Source organism: Chiloscyllium plagiosum, chromosome 2, assembly GCF_004010195.1.
Source record: "Chiloscyllium plagiosum isolate BGI_BamShark_2017 chromosome 2, ASM401019v2, whole genome shotgun sequence".
NCBI classification, from domain to species: Eukaryota; Metazoa; Chordata; class Chondrichthyes; order Orectolobiformes; family Hemiscylliidae; genus Chiloscyllium; species Chiloscyllium plagiosum.
Window position 1 is genome coordinate 1,714,144 of NC_057711.1, and position 18,263 is coordinate 1,732,406.

Below are 18,263 nucleotides of genomic sequence, written 5' to 3' on the forward strand. Positions count from 1 at the left end.
CCTCCCTCCATCACCACCTCGTTCACACCCCAACCCCCTCCCTCCATCACCACCTCTCCAAACCCCTCCCCATTCACACTCCAAACCCCTCACTCCATTATCACCTCACTCAGACTCTGCCTCTCTCTCTCTACCATTCCATGCTTGGTCCCTGCTCAATTTGAAACCTTGTGTTAATTGCTATTTTGGCCAAACAATCTCCTGTCTTCCGATCAGCTGCTGAGAAAGGTAAGCTTGAAAAACTCTCAGATTCTTTCATTCCCCCAGATTCTTCCTCCCTGCCCTGCTTGCTGACCCTATTCCTTAATATCCCACCTGGTGCTATGAATTCACCATGTACTGTGTGTGTCCACTCTCTGGTGCCAACCTGGCAGTGCTCAGGGAAGGAAGGTATTTGATAAGATACCACACATTGGGCTATGCAGTAAGGTAATAGCCCATGGTGTTGGGAGGAGTACTTTCGCATGGCTGGAGGATTGGTTAATTGATAGAAGACTAATGGAGAGTTGTGAGAAGGGGGTGTGGGTGGGTATTGGCAGGACAGTAACCTGTAACTAGTGGATCAGTGCTGGGGCTGCAAATACTTACAATAGATACTAATGACTTCAAGGAGGGAAGTGAATGGACTGCAGCCAAGTTTGGGGATGACTCAAAGATAGTTAGGAAGGTAACTGGTGAGGAAAGCACAATGGGACATAGACAATTTAAGTGAACTTCCATCTAGAAGGACAGGGGCAACAGCTACCTGGGAACACCACCCCCCTTCAAGTTCAGCTCCAAGTTACTCCCCATCCTGACTTGGAAATATATCGCCGTTCCTTCAGTGTCCCGGGGTCAGAATCCTGGAATTCCCTCCCTCAGGGCATTGTGGGTCACCCTACAGCACATGGACTGCAGCGGGCAGCTCACCCCCACCTTCTCAAGGGGGCAACTAGGGACGGGAAATAAATGCTGGCCAGTCAGTGACCCCCCCACATCCCATGAGTAAATGAATGTTTAAAAAAAAAAGAAAGCTACACCATAGTGGGATTTGGGAACACTTGACCTTGAATCACAGAAAGTTCAATGGGTAATAGGCAAGGCAAATGGAACACGTGTAAATGCAGATTTTCCCTTTCAATTGATATTCTCGTGAATTGTTCTGAAGACAGAAAGTTTCAACAACATGTGCCTTTTCAGTAAAATTAAAACCTGAACCAAACAAAGTGTCATCTGAGTTTGAAAGGAGAGCTAAGATAAAATCTAAAAATAAACCCACAGATGCTGGAGATCTAAAACAAAAACTGAAATTGCTGGAGAAACTCAGCAGGTCTGGCAGCATCTGTGGAGAGAGACATAGAGTCAATGCTTCGAGCCCAGTGACCCTCCTTTAGTATTCTGACAGGTCATATCAGACTCGGGATGTTAACACTTAATTTCTCTCCACAGATGCTGCCAGACCTGCTGAGTTTCTCCAGCAATTTCAGTTTTAGCTGCTGATTTCAAGGGGAGGTGATGACCTAGTGGCATTACCACTGGACTGTTAATCCAGAGACCCAGCTAATGTTCTGGGAACCTGGGTTTGAATCCTGCCTTGGCAAATGGTGGAATTTGAATTCAATATAAAAATCTGGAATTAAGAGTCCAGAATGACGACTCGGATCTATAATTGGGGAAAACCCATCTGGTTCATTTACTGCCCTAAGGGAAGCCAATCTACCATCCTTATCTACGTTTGAGAGACCCAGCTAATGTTCTGGGGACCTGGGTTTGAATCCTGCCTTGGCAAATGGTGGAATTTGAATTCAATATAATAATCTGGAATCAAGAGTCCAGAATGACGACTCGGATCTATAATTGGGGAAAACCCCATCTGGTTCATTTACTGCCCTAAGGGAAGCCAATCTACCATCCTTATCTACGTTTGACTCCAGATCCACAGCAATGAGGGTGACTCCTCATTCCCCCCTGGGTAATTAGGGATGGGTACTAAATGCTGGCCCAGCTAATGAGGCCCTGAACAAATAAAGAATCCAGCAGGAGAGGTGGGCGCCGCAGGGAGTGGAGTGCATTATTTCTCCCTCCTCATTCCCCCCTGGGTAATTAGGGATGGGTACTAAATGCTGGCACAGCTAATGAGGCCCTGAACAAATAAAGAATCCAGCAGGAGAGGTGGGTGCCGCAGGGAGTGGAGTGCATTATTTCTCCCTCCAATTCTATTTTGATTTAGTCCCTACCCTCCCCCTCACTGTTTTGATCACACAGCATTGCCCTTTGATGTGAAGGGCAGTGTTTGTCACTGGCCACCCGGGTGTTTTCCTATCTTCCTGGTGGTGGAAATTGAATAAAGATTCATGCATCTTGTGTCTTTCACTGTGTCTCACACCTGCACACACACACCATGGGTGCTGGGGAAAAAATAAGCACTACCGCACTTAGGCGGTAGTGTGGGGTTAAAAGAAAAAGAAGAAAATAGAAAGGGAAAAAAAGGGAAAAAAAAAGAAAAGAAAGAAGAAAAGAAAAGAAAAAAAAAGAATCCAGCAGGAGAGGTGGGCGCCGCAGGGAGTGGAGTGCATCATTTCTCCCTCCAATTCTATTTTGATTTAGTCCCTACCCTCCCCTTCACTGTTTTGATCACACAGCACTGCCCTTTGATGTGAAGGGCAGTGTTTGTCACTGGCCACCCGGGTGTTTTCCTATCTTCCTGGTGGTGGAATTTGAATAAAGATTCGTGCACTTTGTGTCTTTCACTGTGTCTCACACCTGCACACACACACACCATGGGTGCTGGGGAAAAAAATAAGCACTACCGCAGTTAGGCGGTAGTGTGGGGGGAAAATAAAAAAAAAGAATCCAGCATCTGCAGTATTTTGCTTTTGTTTGAATTGGGTGAAGAGGAGGAAATTACATCATGAAGTTTAGACTGTGAAACAACTTGACTTACGATCCTTCATCATTTCCGATTTGTCCAACACGTAAACCATTTGATAATCGCCACCTAGTGTTCCAGCGGAGCTGTAATGTGTACCGTAGCTTTCCAGGAATTTAAAATACACCCCTTTGTCATATTCCCTTGGCAGATTCTTCAGGTCAATGATAAAATCGTCATCGAGCATATAGCGTTTGTTTCGCATGTGGAATTTTGCCAGCTGTATTTGACCCTTTACCCGGAAGTATTCATTCGTCTAGATTTTGGATACATTTGTAAGAATGAGTTATCTATTTCTGAATGAAAATTACATCTTATCACAAGAAATAAGGAGCCTGGGGTCAGTCTACATTGAACTCCCCGCAGTTTCCCAGTCTATGCCCTGACCCTCACACAGACTTCCCACCCCATTGCCTGCCTCATCCAAACTACATACTCACCTCTGCTCCTCCAGACCAGTCAGCTATGCTTCCCCAACTCACACGCACCCAATCCCCACTCAAAGGGGGTAGGATGAGAGGTTATTTCTTGCTCTGTGATGTGGACAGGTTGGTAAGCTCAGTTAGCTGAATGACTGGCTTCCATTACACAGTGATGCCTACAACGTGGGTTCAATTCCTACATTGGCTGGGATTGTCATAAAGATTCAACTGAGGTGTGGTCACCCTCGGCTTAAATTGCCACCCAGTGCCAAAAAACTGTGATGCTGGAAAAGCACAGCCGGTCAGGCAGCATCCGAGGAGCAGGAGAGTCGACATTTTGGGCATAAGCTCTTCATCAGACTTGTGCTCGAAACGTCGATTCTCCTGCTCCTCGGATGCTGCCTGACCGGCTGTGCTTTTCCAGCAACATACTCTTCCACCCTGAACTCCTCACTGTCTCGTCCTTAAATTCGCACCAATCAACTCTTTATGTTTCTAATGAGTGACCTTACTCACAGGGTAACCTCACAAAGTTTATGCAGCCTGGTGTTAAGATGAAGGCACAGGGAGAGGTTCTGGAAACAAAGTTAATATTTTCCCTGACTGAGCAGATTCTGTAACTACCTTTCAGCAGCAGAACGAGGCCAGCTCACCACCCCCTCTTAACACAGGGATGTGAACACAAGTGCAGGTGAGACCGACAGGAATGGTTCCAGCAGTGAGAAACATCAGCGATGAGGGTAGATTGAAGACGTTGGGGCTGTTCTCCTTGGAGAGATGAGGCTGAGAGGGGATCCGACAGAGGTGTCAACGTCATGAGTGGAGGCTGGACAGAATAGATCACAAGACACTGTTCCAGCTCATAAAAGGATCGAGAATGAGAGGCGCGTTGATTCAAAGCGATGTGCAAACAAAACCAGGGGAAAACCTTTATCACTCAGTGCGTAGTTAGGGTGTGGAATGAAAATGTGGTGGGGACAGGTTCAACTGAGGCAGCCAAGGGAAAACTGGATTTTTTTTGGATATAAATAGTGTACAGGGATGTGGAAAAAAAGCCAGGAAATTGGCATTAGGGGATAGAACCTGGACAGACATCAAGGGGCCAAATGGCCTTTGTCTGCATTATAACAGCTCTGTGATTCAGTGATTGTCATAATGTTAATCGTTCATCTATTCCCATCCACCCCTCTCCCTCCACGGTCCCCAGACTCTACCTACCCCTTCTACGGCTGCATTGCTAGGCCCTCTCTCTGTGGGCTCCCTCACTCTCGTCTCCTCTGTTAGTTCCTCCTCTGATTGATCAGTGTGTTGTCAGTCTGTCTGGAGCAGCCGTTTCCCCTCACACTCTCCCACTCTCTCCTGTTTCACACTCCCTGACTCTCCCCACCTCTGTTTCTAACGCCACCAATTGTTTTTTCTCCACCCATTTTCTCTCATTTCAACGGACTTTGTCTCTCCTCATCTGTCTGTCTGTCTGTCTCTCTCTCCCTCTCATCCACCCTCTCCAGCCAGTACAACGATTCCCACCATCCACATGTCCACAACAGTGTGTCTGTCTGTGCTACCACCCTCTTCCTGCATGTAATACTCCCAATCCCTCTCCCATACGCTCTCTGTCTCTCTCTATTCGTTGTCTGCACCCACACCTTGCTCTCGCTCTCTCTCTCTTTCTCCTGTGCCAAATGCTCTTTCTCTTGTGCCCTTCCTCCTACTATTCTGGCTATCCCTCTCTCTATCTCTCCTATCCTCTCTCTCCCATGCACTTTTGCTTTCTCTGTGCTCTCTCCTTATGCCATGTTCGCTCCATCTAATCCCCGTGCTTACTTCCTCTCTCCTCCCCCTGTTTGTTCATTGAATCCCTGCAGTGTGGAAGCAGACATTTCAGCACATCAGCTCAACACTGACCCCCCGAACAGCATCCCACCAATCCCCAACTATCCCTGTAACCCTGCATTTCCCACAGCTAACCCGCACATCCCTGAACACTATGGGCAATTGAGCATGGCCAATTCACCTAACCTGCGCATATTTAGACTGGGGGTGTAAACTGGAGGAAACCTGTTAAGACACGGGGAGAATGCCCAAACTCTAAACGGTCAGCCGCCCAAGGGTGGAATCAAACCTGGGTCCCTGGCGCTGTGAGGCAGGGAGTCAGTGGAGCAGTGCTACCACTGAGCCATCATGCCACCCTTAACCAGTGTGCTGCCCATGTTCTATTCCCCTACTTTACCTTTTTTTTTGCCCTGTCTCTACCCTCCATTCGGTTTCCACCCCCCCCCCCCCGTCTCTCCTATGCTCCAAATCCTTTGCTTCCAGCGAGAACAGGCCATTCAGCCCTTTGAGTCCGCTCTGTCATTCAAAATGATCATGGCTGACCATCCTATGTTCTTGCTTTCTCCCCATTTTCTTTCATCCCTTTATCATTAAGAATTCCATCCATCTCCTTCTTGAGACCATTCCATATTTTGCCATCAACTGCTTTCTGGGACAGAGAATTCCACAGGCTCCCCACTCTCTGGGTGAAGACATTTCTCCTCAACTTAGTCCAAAATGGCCTACCCTGTATCCTTGGACTGTGACCCTCTGGTTCTGGACTCCTCTTGTCATTAGGAACATCCTTCCGGCATCCACCCTGTCTAGTCCTGTTGGAATTTTATAGCTTACTATGAGATGCCCTCCATCTGGTAAACTCCGATGAATACGGTCCAAACTGATCCAGTCTGTCTTCAGATGTCAGTCCTCCCACTCCAGGAACCAAATCTTTGTTGCACACCCTCCATCACTAGACCCTCCTTCCTTAGCTAAGGAGGTCACCATCTCTCTCTCTCTCACTCTCTCTCTGTGCTGTTCTCAATTCTCTTAGTTTGGTTCTGTCTCCCCATTCCAAGTGGCAGGCTGATCAGGGACTCTACCTGGGACTGATTGTGACTTAGTAGAACTTCAAGATTTCGCGACTTGTTGAGATTGAAGCCAACGCCAGCAGTAGCATCAACCTTATTAGACTTGGTGGTCAGAGAGAGTCCAACGTTGAAACCACTTGTGGTCTCTTCCATGATCTTTGTGACAACTTCAGTCGAACTCTCGTATACCTCAGTCGTGAAGGCTTGTGTAGCTTGTGTCTAAGTGAATAGAATCAAACAACTCAAGAATACGATCTTAGAGTACAGAGTGGACATAGCATGGATGTGTGTCACAACAAGATTATTCACCTTGTCCCATTCCCCAGTGTCTCCCTGAAAACCCAGCAAAGATCAATTCAGGTAAAGATCAAATCCATGTTGAGAAAATACGAGGGGATTTTCCTCCCCTACACTCGGCCCCTGCTTCACAAAGCCCTCAAACCCCACTCCGTAGTCCGATGTCACCCAAGGACAGACGGCTTCACAAAGGCACCCTCCCCCCTCCCCCGTCAGTGTCCACGTGGACCCTTCACCCTGCAGGGAGACGCCATTAATCCCTTTCACATGATAGACACACCGCAATCCCACTGAGGATAAAGCCATTCCTCATTTGTAACCCGGCCTTCCCCACAGGTTCACTAATGCCCTTTAAGAAAGGACTCTGCCATCCTTACCTGGTCTGGCCTACATGTGACAATGTGGTTGACTGTTAACTGCCCCCTGGGCAATTAGGGATGGGGACTAAATATTGGCCTGGCCAGTGACACCCTCATCCTGTGAATGAATAAAAGAAACAGGTGACCCTTACCTGGAAGGAGAAAAAGCCAATATTCCATGGGATACGGAAACGAGTCCTCCTGTTGCTGTCAAAGACATTTTCACATAGGCCATTGTAGAATTTGTTGTTGAACGGGCTTTTCCGCGGCTCCATCCCGAAGATGATCAGTCTAAAAAGGCAAGGCCCAACTTGGTCATTCAGCACCAATCAGCCCCTCCCTAGGTGCTAATGGCTGGCTCTCCTCCATTCCTGTCTCACCTCTCCTTCTTCTAGGTGGAAGTGGGTACTCCAGATGCTGGAGATTAGAGTCAAGTGGCGCTGGAAAAGCACAACAGGTCAGGCAGCATCCGAGCAGCGTTAGGAATTCCTGATGAAGGGCTTTTGCTCGAAACGTCGATTTTCCTGCACCTTGGAAGCTGCCTGGCCTGCTGTGCTTTTCCAGCAACACTCTCTAATCTTGACTCTCCTCTCCTTCTGTCTCCTCCCTCACTCCCTCAGTGGTCCTTTCATCCCTCCCCCGATCCACTCCGCCTTTCCCTCTCTCTCTCTCTCTCTCTCGCTCTCTGTGTCCTTCCTCCCTTCCACTCTCCATCCCCTTCGCACAAAGTCCTCTCTCTATTCAGATTGTTGCAGTATCTCTTTCTGAAAGAACATCCCTCAGTGTCACCCTCTCTTTCCAAACTGTCTTGTTCGCTACCATTCCCCACTGGATGTGACAGGACTGCAAAGCTGCCATCTAATCCATTGGTTTCCAAGACAGATGCACATTGAAATCCTGTGTCCTTGCCACTCTCAGTGCTTCCCCCAAGTGTTGATCAATATGGAGGATACTGATTCGTCGGCCGAGGGAGGATGGTCTGTGGTAATCAGCAGGAGGTTTCCTTGTCCATGTTTAACCTGAAACTATGAGACTTCATGGGGTCCGGAGTCAGTGTTGAAGCCTCCCAGGGTAACTCCCTCCTGACTGTATCCCACTGTGCCACCCCCTCTCTGCTGGGTCTGTCCTGCCTGTGGGACGGTGATGGTGGGGTCTGGGACACTGTCTGTAAGGTGTGACTCTGTGAGTGTGACTGTGTCAGGCTGGTGCTTGGTGAGACAGCTCTCCCAATGTTGGCACCAGCCCCCAGGAGGACCCTGCAGGGTCGACAGGGCTGTATCTGCCGATGTCTTTTCCTGTGCCAAGGTCGATGCCAGGTCAATCCGTCTAGTTTCAGGTCTTTCTCAGGACTTTTTACAATGGAGTGTCGTCGATCTCAGAGTCACCCACATCGCTGTGGGTCTGGAGTCACGTATAGGCCAGGCCAGGTAAGGACGGCAGATTCCCATCCCTAAAGGATATTAGTGAATCAGATGGGTTTTTATGACAATTGACAATAGTCATCATTAGACTTTTTAATTACTGAGTCTGTAGGAATTCAGATTGCAACATTTGCTGTGGTCGCATTTGAGCCCAAGTTTCCAGAGAATTTCCTGGGTGTCTGAATTGCAACATCACTCAGCCATCATCTCTCCCTCTGCCCGTCCGCCTGTCCGTCCGCCTGCCTGTCCGCCCGCCTGCCCGACCGTCTGCCTGTCTGTCCGCCTGTCCGTTTACCTGGCCATCTACCTGTCTGTGCGTCCGCCTGCCCACCTGTCCATCCGCCCGTCCATCCACCTGCCCGTCCGTCTGCCTGTCTGTCCGTCTGTCTGCTTGCCCGCCCGTCCGCCTGCCCGTCCGTCCGCCTGTCCGCCTGTCCGCCCGCTAGCCTGTCCGTCCGCCTGCCCGCCCGTCCGCCTGCCCGCCCGCCAGCCTGTCCGTCTGCCTGTCCGTCCGCCTGCCCGTCCGCCTGCCTGTCCGCCCGCCTGCCCGACCGTCTGCCTGTCTGTCCGCCTGTCCGTTTACCTGGCCATCTACCTGTCTGTGCGTCCGCCTGCCCACCTGTCCATCCGCCCGTCCATCCACCTGCCCGTCCGTCTGCCTGTCTGTCCGTCTGTCTGCTTGCCCGCCCGTCCGCCTGCCCGTCCGTCCGCCTGTCCGCCTGTCCGCCCGCTAGCCTGTCCGTCCGCCTGCCCGCCCGTCCGCCTGCCCGCCCGCCAGCCTGTCCGTCTGCCTGTCCGTCCGCCTGCCCGTCCGCCTGCCTGTCCGCCTGCCCGCCCGCCTCCCGCCCGCCTGTCCGTCCGCCCGCCTGCCTGTCCGTCTGCCTGTCCGTCCGCCTGTCCGTCTGTCCATCCGCCTGCCCATCCGCCTGTCTGCCTGCCCGTCCGCCTGCCCGTCTGCCTGCCTGTCCACCTGCCTGCCCGTCCGCCTGTCCATCCACCCGCCTGTCCGCCCGCCAGCCTGTCTGTCCGCCTCTTGTCTGCCATCTTTTTCTCTCTCTCTCTCTCTCTCCAGACTATTTCTCTCCCTTGGTCCTCATACTGTTGACTCTCTTTCTCTCTCTCTCTCTCTCTCATTCAAAGGACAAAATACATTCCAACACAGGAGCAGACCCTTCAGCCTATCCAGATTGCACTGACATGTGATGCCTTTTGAAACTAAAAGCCTGTCCATATCCCTCTATTCCCAGCCTTTTCATATATCAGTCAAGATGTCTCTTAAAGATTGCTATTGTAGATGTACCTGCCTCTATCACCTCCTCAGGCACTAACCACCCTCTGTGTAAAAAAACTTGCCTCACACATCTCCCTTAAACTCTAACCCCCTCCATTTACCTTAAAACTATGTCCCCAAGTAATTGACATTTCTACCCTGGGGAAAAGTCTCTGACGTCTGTTCTATTCATACCTCTCATAATTTCGTAAACATCGATCAGGTCTCCCCTCAGCCTTCAACATTTAAGCGAAAAGTTTGTCCAAACTCTCCTCATAGCTAATACCCTTCAAACCAGGTAACACCCTGGTGAACTGTCTCTGTACCTTCTCCAGAGCTTACACATCCTTCTGCTCATGGGGCAACCAGACCACATATAATATTCCACATGTGGCCTCAATAAAGTTCCCTACAGCTGCAACATGACTTGCCAAGTCTTATACTCAATGCCCTGACAGATGAAGACCAGTATGCCACATGCCTTCTTGACCAACTTAGCCACATGTGTGGCCACTTTCGGGGAAGTGTAGACCTGTATGCCCAGATCCCTCTGCATGTTAATGCTACAAAGGTTCTGCCACTTGCTGTGTACCTCCCTCCTGCATTAGACCTTCCAAAATGCATCACCGCGCATTTTTCCGGTTAAACTCCATCTGCCATTTCTCCGCCCAATGCCCAGCCCATCCATACGCTGCTGTATCCTCTGACAATCCTCCTCATTGTCCACAGTTCCGCCAATCTGTGCGTCATCCACAGATTTACTAATGATTTATGTCCCTCTGTCTCTCTCTCTCTCTCTCTCTCTTTGTCTTCAGATTGCATTGGAGGGGGTGCAGAGGAGATTCACCAGGTTGATGCCTGGGATGGAGCAGGTTAGCGATGAAGAGAGGCTGGATAAGCTCAGGTTGTTTCCTTTGGAACAGAGGAGGCTGAGGGGGGGACCAGGTAGAGGTGTTTATGGTTATGAGGGCCATGGAGAATGTAAAGTGTCAATAATATATAAATGACTTGGATGAAAGTGTAGTTGGGTGGATTAGTAAATTTGTAGATGATACGAAGATCAGTGGAGTGGTGGGTAGTGTAAGAGGTTATCAGAGGATACAGTGGGATGTTGATCAGTTGCACATATGGGCAAAGAAATGACAGATGGAGTTTAATCCAGGTAAGTGCTGCACTTTGGGAGATCAAATGTAAAGGAAAAGTATACAGTTAATGGCAGGACCCTGAACAGCATTGATGTACAGAGGGATCTTGAGGTCCAAGTCCATAGCTCCCTGAAAGTGGCCTCACAGGTGGATAGGGCGGTACAGAAGGTGTATGGCATGCTTGCCTTTATTGATTGGGGAATTGAGTACAAAGAGTCAGGATTTCATGTTGCAGATTTATAAAACTTTGGTTAGGCCACACTTACAGTATTGTGTTCAATTCTGGTCGCCACATTACAGGGAGGATGTGGAGGCTTTGGAGAGGGTGTAGAAGAGGTTTACCAGGATGCTGCCTGGATTAGAGGGTAGGAGCTGTAAGGAGAGGCTAGAATAACACGGGTTGTCTTCCCTGGAGCAGCGGAGGCTGAGGGGAGACCTGATAGAAGTCTATAAAATTATGAGAGGCATAGAATCTTTTCTCCTGATTTTAAATGTCTAATACAAGGAGGCACACATTTAAGGTGAGAGGGGGAAAATTGAAAGGAGATGTGAGGGGCAAAGTTTTACCCAGAGGGCGGTAAGAGTCTGGAACGTGCTGCTAGAGGTGGTGGTGGAAGCAGATATGATAGGGACTTTTAAGGGACTTCTAGATAAGCCCATGAGTATGGAGGGATATGGACCAAGGGCAGGCAGAAGGGATTAGTTTAATATGGCATCATGTTAAGCACAACATGGTGGATCAAAGAGCTCGTTCCTGTTCTGTTCTATTTTCTAATAACAAAGGACAGCATTTTCAAGTGAAAGGCAGGAGATTTAGAAGGGATTTGAGGAAAGACATTTTCACCCAGAGGGTGGTGAGGGTCTGGAACACACTGCTTAGGTGGGGAGCTGAGGTGTGAAACCTCACAGTCTTTAATAAGCACAGCATCCATGGCTTTGTGCCTAGTCTGGCTTTGTGTAGATAGTTTAGCACAGACTCAATGGGTGGAAGGGCCTCCTCTGTACTGCATGACTCTATGTTTGACTTCTCTCTCTCTTTCTGTGTCTCTCCCTGTCTCTCTCTCTCTCCATCTCTCTCTGTCTCTCTGTTTCTCTCTGTCAGGACTGTCTGCGTTTTTGTGTGTGTAGCTCGCAGTAGTCTGGCTGTTTTTGCCTGCCTCTCTCTCTCTGTGTCATCAGCCCTGGTGTATGGACACAGTGTTGTTCCTCACCCTGATCCTGCAGTGTGCCCTATTTCCAAAGGCTCCAAGACTTTGGCACAGGGGGATCTGAACGACTCACAGTCATCCTCATCGCTGAAATCACCACAGTCGTTATCTTCATTACACTTCAGCCTCCTTGGGATGCAGCGTCCTGCAGACAGAACAACACACAAATCACTGCTCCATACGTTCAGACAAACCGACAGTACAGACTGATTTAGAATGCAGCAGCCTCTATAGTTTGGCTCTCTCAGAGTACAACAGGATCTTGACCAGATGGGCCAATGGGCTGAGGAGTGGCAGATGGAGTTTAATTTAGATAAATGCGAGGTGCTGCATTTTGGGAAAGCAAATCTTAGCAGGACTTATACACTTAATGGTAAGGTTCCAGGGAGTGTTACTGAACAAAGAGACCTTGGAGTGCAGGTTCATAGCTCCTTGAAAGTGGAGTCGCAGGTAGATAGGATAGTGAAGAAGGTGTTTGGTATGCTTTCCTTTATTGGTCAGAGTATTGAGTATAAGAGTTAGGGGTGAAAGTGAGGACTGCAGATGCTGGAGATCAGAGCTGAAAATGTGTTGCTGGCTGACCTGCACTTTTCCAGCAACACATTTTCAGCGTATAAGAGTTAGGGGGTCATGTTGTGGCTGTACAAGACATTGGTTAGGCCACTTTTGGAATACTGCATTCAATTCTAGTATCCCTGCTATAGGAAGGATGTTGTGAAATTTGAAAGGGTTCAGAAAAGATTGTTGCCGGGGTTGGAAAATTTGAGCTGTAGGGAGAGGCTGGGGCTGTTTTCCCTGGAGTCGGAGGCTGAGGGGTGACGTTGTAGAGGGGCATGGATAGGGTAAATAGAGTTGGGGAGTCCAGAACTAGAGGACATAGGTTTATGGTGAGAAGGGAAACATATAAAAAGCAACTTTTTCACACAGAGGGTGGTGCATGTATGGAATGAGCTGCCAGAGGAAGTAGTGGAGGCTGGCACAATTATAGCATTAAAAAGGCATCTGGATGGGTATATGAATAAGAAGGGTTTGGAGGGATGTGGGCGAAGTGCTGGCAAATGGGACTAGATTAACTTAGGATACTTGGTCGGCATGGATGAGTTGGACCAAAGGGTCTATTTCCTATACATGTCTATGACTCTATGGAGTTGAAAAATGTGTTGCTGGAAAAGCGCAGCAGGTCAGGCAGCATCCAAGGAGCAGGAGAATCGACGTTTCGGGCATAAGCCCTTCTTCAGGAATGTTTATGGCTCTATGGAGAAAAGTCTGGTTGCAATCTCAGAATCCACCTCTAGATGTCAGGCGTGCCTTAACGTGGAGGAGCTGTTGTTGGACTGGGGTGGACAAAGCCTGGTTATAGACCAACAGGTTCATCTGGAACAGGAGAATCGATGTTTCAAGCAAAGCCCTTCATCAGGAAAGGCCTCCATTCCTGATGAAGGTCTTATACCCGAAACATCGATTCTCCTGCTCCTTGGATGCTGCCTGACCTGCTGTGCTTTTCCAGCACCACTCTGATCTAGGTTCTGATCTCCAGCATCTGCAGTCCTCACTTTCTCCGGGTTTATTTGGAAGCACAAGTCCATCAGCCACCTGATGAAGGAGCGACGCTCCGAAAGCTAGTGCTTCCAGATAAACCTGTTGGACTATAACCTGGTGTTGTGTGATGTTTAACTTGATGTATCTTAGTTATAGAGTCAAAGCGTCATCGAGGTCTACCACATTGAAAACAGCCAATAGAGTCTGTGCCGGTCTAAAGTAAGCACCAAATTATTCTTGTATCTCGGTCAGCTGTTAGCAGCTTTGTTGTCCTTTCTGCACAGACCGTGGTGCCACAATGTCTAACCAGAGGCCACAGTCGAAGGATACAGGGTAGGCCAGCTGAGGAGAATGTCTTCCCCCTGAGAGTGGGGAGCCTGTGGGACTCTATGCTACAGGAAACGTTTGAGACATTGAATGTTCTCAAGGAGTTAGACACAGTTCTCAGGGCGAAAGGGATGGAAGGCTCTGAGGGAGAAAGCAGGAACAGCAGACTGAGTTGGGTGATCAGCCATGATCATAATGAATGGCAGAACAGCTTCGAGGGGCTAAATGGCGTCCTCCTGCTCCTATTCCCTATGTTTCTATGTTATAGTAAGAAATTATTCCTGTAAACAGTGAGGCAGTCTTACTACAGTAGAAATTGTTTTATCAACAGCACTTTTGACAAACCAACAAAAAAAATCCCTCAAATACCATGAGATCTGAGTATTTATGCTGTAAGTCAAATATAACAGTGATGTGTATATCCCTTGCGTTACATTTCTATTGCTTACTGTTGACGCTGTGAGGCTGTTGATGTCTCGAAGCTTTGCTTGGTCAGCGTTTACTGCCGTTATGTCTACCTCTTGATGGTCCGGAATATTTGATCATTAGCATGCTCCTGGTCCCACAGGCCAGTTAATAAAAACTTTGCTGTGTTTCATTATTTTGTGTACTTATGAGGATCATTAAGGCTGTAATTGACTGTTTCATAGCCCAGATTTTACGTCAGTGTGACAGGAAACTGAAGACTCAGGATGTGACACCATCACAGCTGTTTGTGGGTCCCACACTCAACAGAAATATTAGTTAGGGTCACACCCCTTTAAATCTCCAATGGCCAATCAGAGCACTGACAATTCCACAGCAACACTGCTGATTTTTAATATGTAACGAGGCAGGTTTAATAAGAGCAAAAGCTCCCTTAGAAAACACTGACCATAACAGGGTGAAACTTAGTATTCAGTTTGAGAGTGATAAACGTTTGTCAGAAACAACTGTGCTAAACGTAAATAAGAGTAAATAAATAGAAATGAGAGCACAACTGGCTGAAATAGACAGGGAAACCATTAGTGAAAAAAAATGGTTAAGGAGCCATGGCAAACCTTTGAAAAATAAAGTTTATGATTCAAAACTAAAGTACATCCCAGTGAGGAAGAAGGATCCTAGGAAGGGGATAAACCAACCAATGGATATGTCAAATTGAAAAAACTATATTCACAAATGTTCCAACTGCAAGTGGTAAGCCAGAGGATTGGGGTTTTAATAACCAGCAAAAAAAACAAACAAAAAGTAATATGGAGGAAGAAAATGAACTTTGAGGGCAAACTTGCAAGTAACATCAAAGCAGACAGTAAGAGCTTCTTTAAATATATGAAATGGAAGAGTGAGGCTGCAATGAATTTAGGTTATTGAAATGAGGCTGGGTGAATACTGACAGGGAAGCCAGGAAATGGCAATGGAGTTGAATAAATACTTTAAATACAATAATTATCACTAATGGAGTTAAAGTCAATAACTCCCCTTCAGCTGATGATGTGCAACCTCAGATATAAAGAATTAGCTGCAGAGACCATGGCTATAATGGACAATTTGCCAAGAATCTTTCGATATTGGAGTTGACTCAGAGGGTTTGAAAACCGATAAATGCAATGGCCCTTATTCACAAAGGGAAGGAGATATAAAACAGGCTCATTAGCTTACGGGCCATGATCGGGAATCACTATTAGGTTATTAGTTACCTTTACCTTTACTAGACTGATCCCGGGGATGGAGGGAGTGTTCTATGAGGGGAGGTTGAGGAGGTTGGGCCGGTGCTCATTGGGGGTTAGAAGGATGAGAGGTGACCTTACTGAAACGTACAGGATTCTCAGGGGATGTGACAGGGGGAGATGTGGGAAGGGTGTTCCCCCTTGTGAGGGAGAGACTAGGACCAGAGGGAATCATCTCAGAATAAGGGCTCACCCATTGGAGACAGGGATGAGGAGGAATGTCTTCCCTCGGAGGGGAGTGAATCTGTGGGAGTCTTTCCCACTGAGGGCTGTCGGGGCTGGGTCATTCAAGGCTGAGACAGAGAGAGTTTTAATCAGGGAGGGGATCGAGGGTTATGGGGGAAAGGCAGGAAAGTGGGGCTCTGCACAACATTGTGGGTCAAAAGGGTCTGTTCTGTGCAGTACGTTTCTATGTTCTATATTTATGATTCACTGTTGTAGGTAAAAATGGCTGTGATCCTTGGGTTAATAAACAATCCGTTATGAAGCTGAATCCTAGATACCATAAAACTGTGGAGCAGAGACTTAGATGGGACAATCCTAGGATCAGCTCCAAGGTTGGTTACCAAAGTTTTTTTTTGTTAGGCATGTTATCGTGTCCAACTGAAGCAGCCAAATGGGGTAGGCGAGAAAGGTTTGTTAGTGGTCCTCAGCAACCCTTTGCCATTTTTCTCAGTGCTATCACTCTTACACTTCCTCCTCCTCCTTTCTCTCTCTCTCTCTCTCCCCCCCTCTCTCCCTCCCTCCCTCACTCTCTCTCCCTCCCCTCCCTCTCTACCTCCTTCTCTCTGTCCCACACAGACATGGAGAAAAAAGCCAATTACCGTTTTCACATTGGAAGTTGTTTCCACAGTTGACTGGTAGCTCTTCACAGTTCCCAGTGAGTGGACAGGTTTCCTCAGTGGACAATATATCTGTACACGTCCTGCCCCCAAACTGCCCGAACCGGACAATCTTCCTGGATCGATACTGTACAGGAAACAGAGAATGTTTAGATTGTCTGAAAGTACTTCAGGAATATTCTCCACATTAAAAGTGCTGCATAAATGCAAGTTGTTGTTATAAACACTAGCATCAAGGCACAGGAGTGAATTGCTTTGGGTTATTTCACATCACATTATAAGCCACTTCTATCTGGAAGGACTGTGACGGTGAATACATGGGAACACCACCCCCTGCAAGTTCCCCTCCAAGCCCCTCACCATCCTGACTTGGAAATATCTCGCCGTTCCTTCAGTGTCACTGGGTCAGAATCCTGGAATTCCCTCCCTCAGGGCATTGTGGGTCACCCTACAGCATGTGGACTGCAGCGGGTCAGGAAGGCAGCTCACCCCCACCCTCTCAAGGGGCAACTAGGGACAGGTAGTAAATGTAACATGAGCCAATGACCCCCACAGCTTGAGAATGAATTTATACACAAATCCAATGTGAGGTCCAGATTCATGTAGGTATCAGCATCTATTTATAGAATGGTATAGAATCCCCACAGTGTGGAAACAGGCCCTTCAGCCCAACAAGTCCACACTGACCCTCCGAAGAGTAACCCACCCAGACCCATTCCCCTACCCTATTACTCTACATTTACCCCTGACTAATGCACCTAACCTACACATCCCTGAACACTATGGGCAATTTAGCATGGCCAATTCACCTAACCTGCACATCTTTGGACATGGGGAGAATGTGGAAACTCCGCACAGTCGGCCGACGCGGGAATTGAACCCGGGCCCCTGGTGCTGCAGTCAGGTTGTAAAGGCAATGGCTCTTTCTTACCCTCAGGCCTTGGCATGGCTGACAGGATGACCATTGACCCCAAGTTGAGAGTTCACAGGCGATTGCAGCGGGAGTATTCACGGCTCTCTTGGCTCTGCTCCAAGGGGGGTCATTGTCCACCGTAGCCCTGAATAATTTAAAGAAAGGAAAGGACCGTCAAGTGTCTGTTGGGATCTCCCCTACTGGGCCATCAGAGACGCCAGAAACCTGTACCGGGGCGATCATTACACTGACCGAGGAAACAAGATGAAGGGGCAGATCCCAGTCACCCCGGCAGAGCAGTGAGTTACCAAAGATGTGAGGAAATAATCAAGCTTAACTTCCAAGAGAGGATTGATTGGGAACACCCAGTGGTCCAGGGAAGATCAGCACAGTGTGGTTACAGAGTCAGGGAATGAGAGGAGAGTGCAGCCGTGGTGTTTATAAGAAGCCTCTGGAGCATTTTTTTAAAGAGGACGGGGATGAATATCACTAAAGAGGGTGAACTGGCCAATCTGTGGGAGGAATCGGTGAGGGGATCCTAAAAGGGAAGGCGCATTTGGAGAACTGTGCTCAGTTCTGGACATCTTATTGAGGGATGTTAAAGCCCTGGGCAGAATGCAAAGGAGACTTACAGGATTGACAGGAGGAATGAGGGATTTTAGATGCAGGAAAAGATTAGAGACATTGGGCTTATTCGCCTGAGAGCAGAAAAGATTTAAGAGCTGGTCTTATTGATTTGTTCAAGATTATCAACAATTTTGATGGGGTAAAGGAGGATTTTCTGCTGCTATCAGTTGGTATGTCAGTAACTAGGGGGTCACAACTTCAAGGCTGTCAGCAAGAGAGCTATAGAGTGAGATAAGCGCAAACTTCCTTACTCAGAGTTGTTGGGATTTGGAATGTGCTCTCTGGGAAAGTGGTGGAGGCAAATCCATATGGGGTTTCAATAGAGAGCTGAAAATGTCATTTGAAAGTGATTAATTAAGCAGGCTACGGGGTTAGGGCT

The 18,263-nt window shown here is 48.1% G+C and overlaps 1 protein-coding gene across 1 annotated transcript in view; it reads right to left on the minus strand.

Moving 5' to 3' along the window:
- The window catches only part of c9 (complement component 9), a gene marked incomplete at its 5' end in the record, with an annotated part of 48,590 nt that extends 31,188 nt beyond the window's left edge, over positions 1-17,402 (minus strand). Inside the window, 6 exon segments of the mRNA XM_043703045.1 lie at positions 2,924-3,164; positions 6,243-6,449; positions 7,039-7,177; positions 11,934-12,075; positions 16,327-16,471; positions 17,276-17,402. Coding sequence (XP_043558980.1) covers positions 2,924-3,164; positions 6,243-6,449; positions 7,039-7,177; positions 11,934-12,075; positions 16,327-16,471; positions 17,276-17,402 — 1,001 coding nt within the window.
- Between the last annotated feature and the right edge of the window lie 861 nt (positions 17,403-18,263).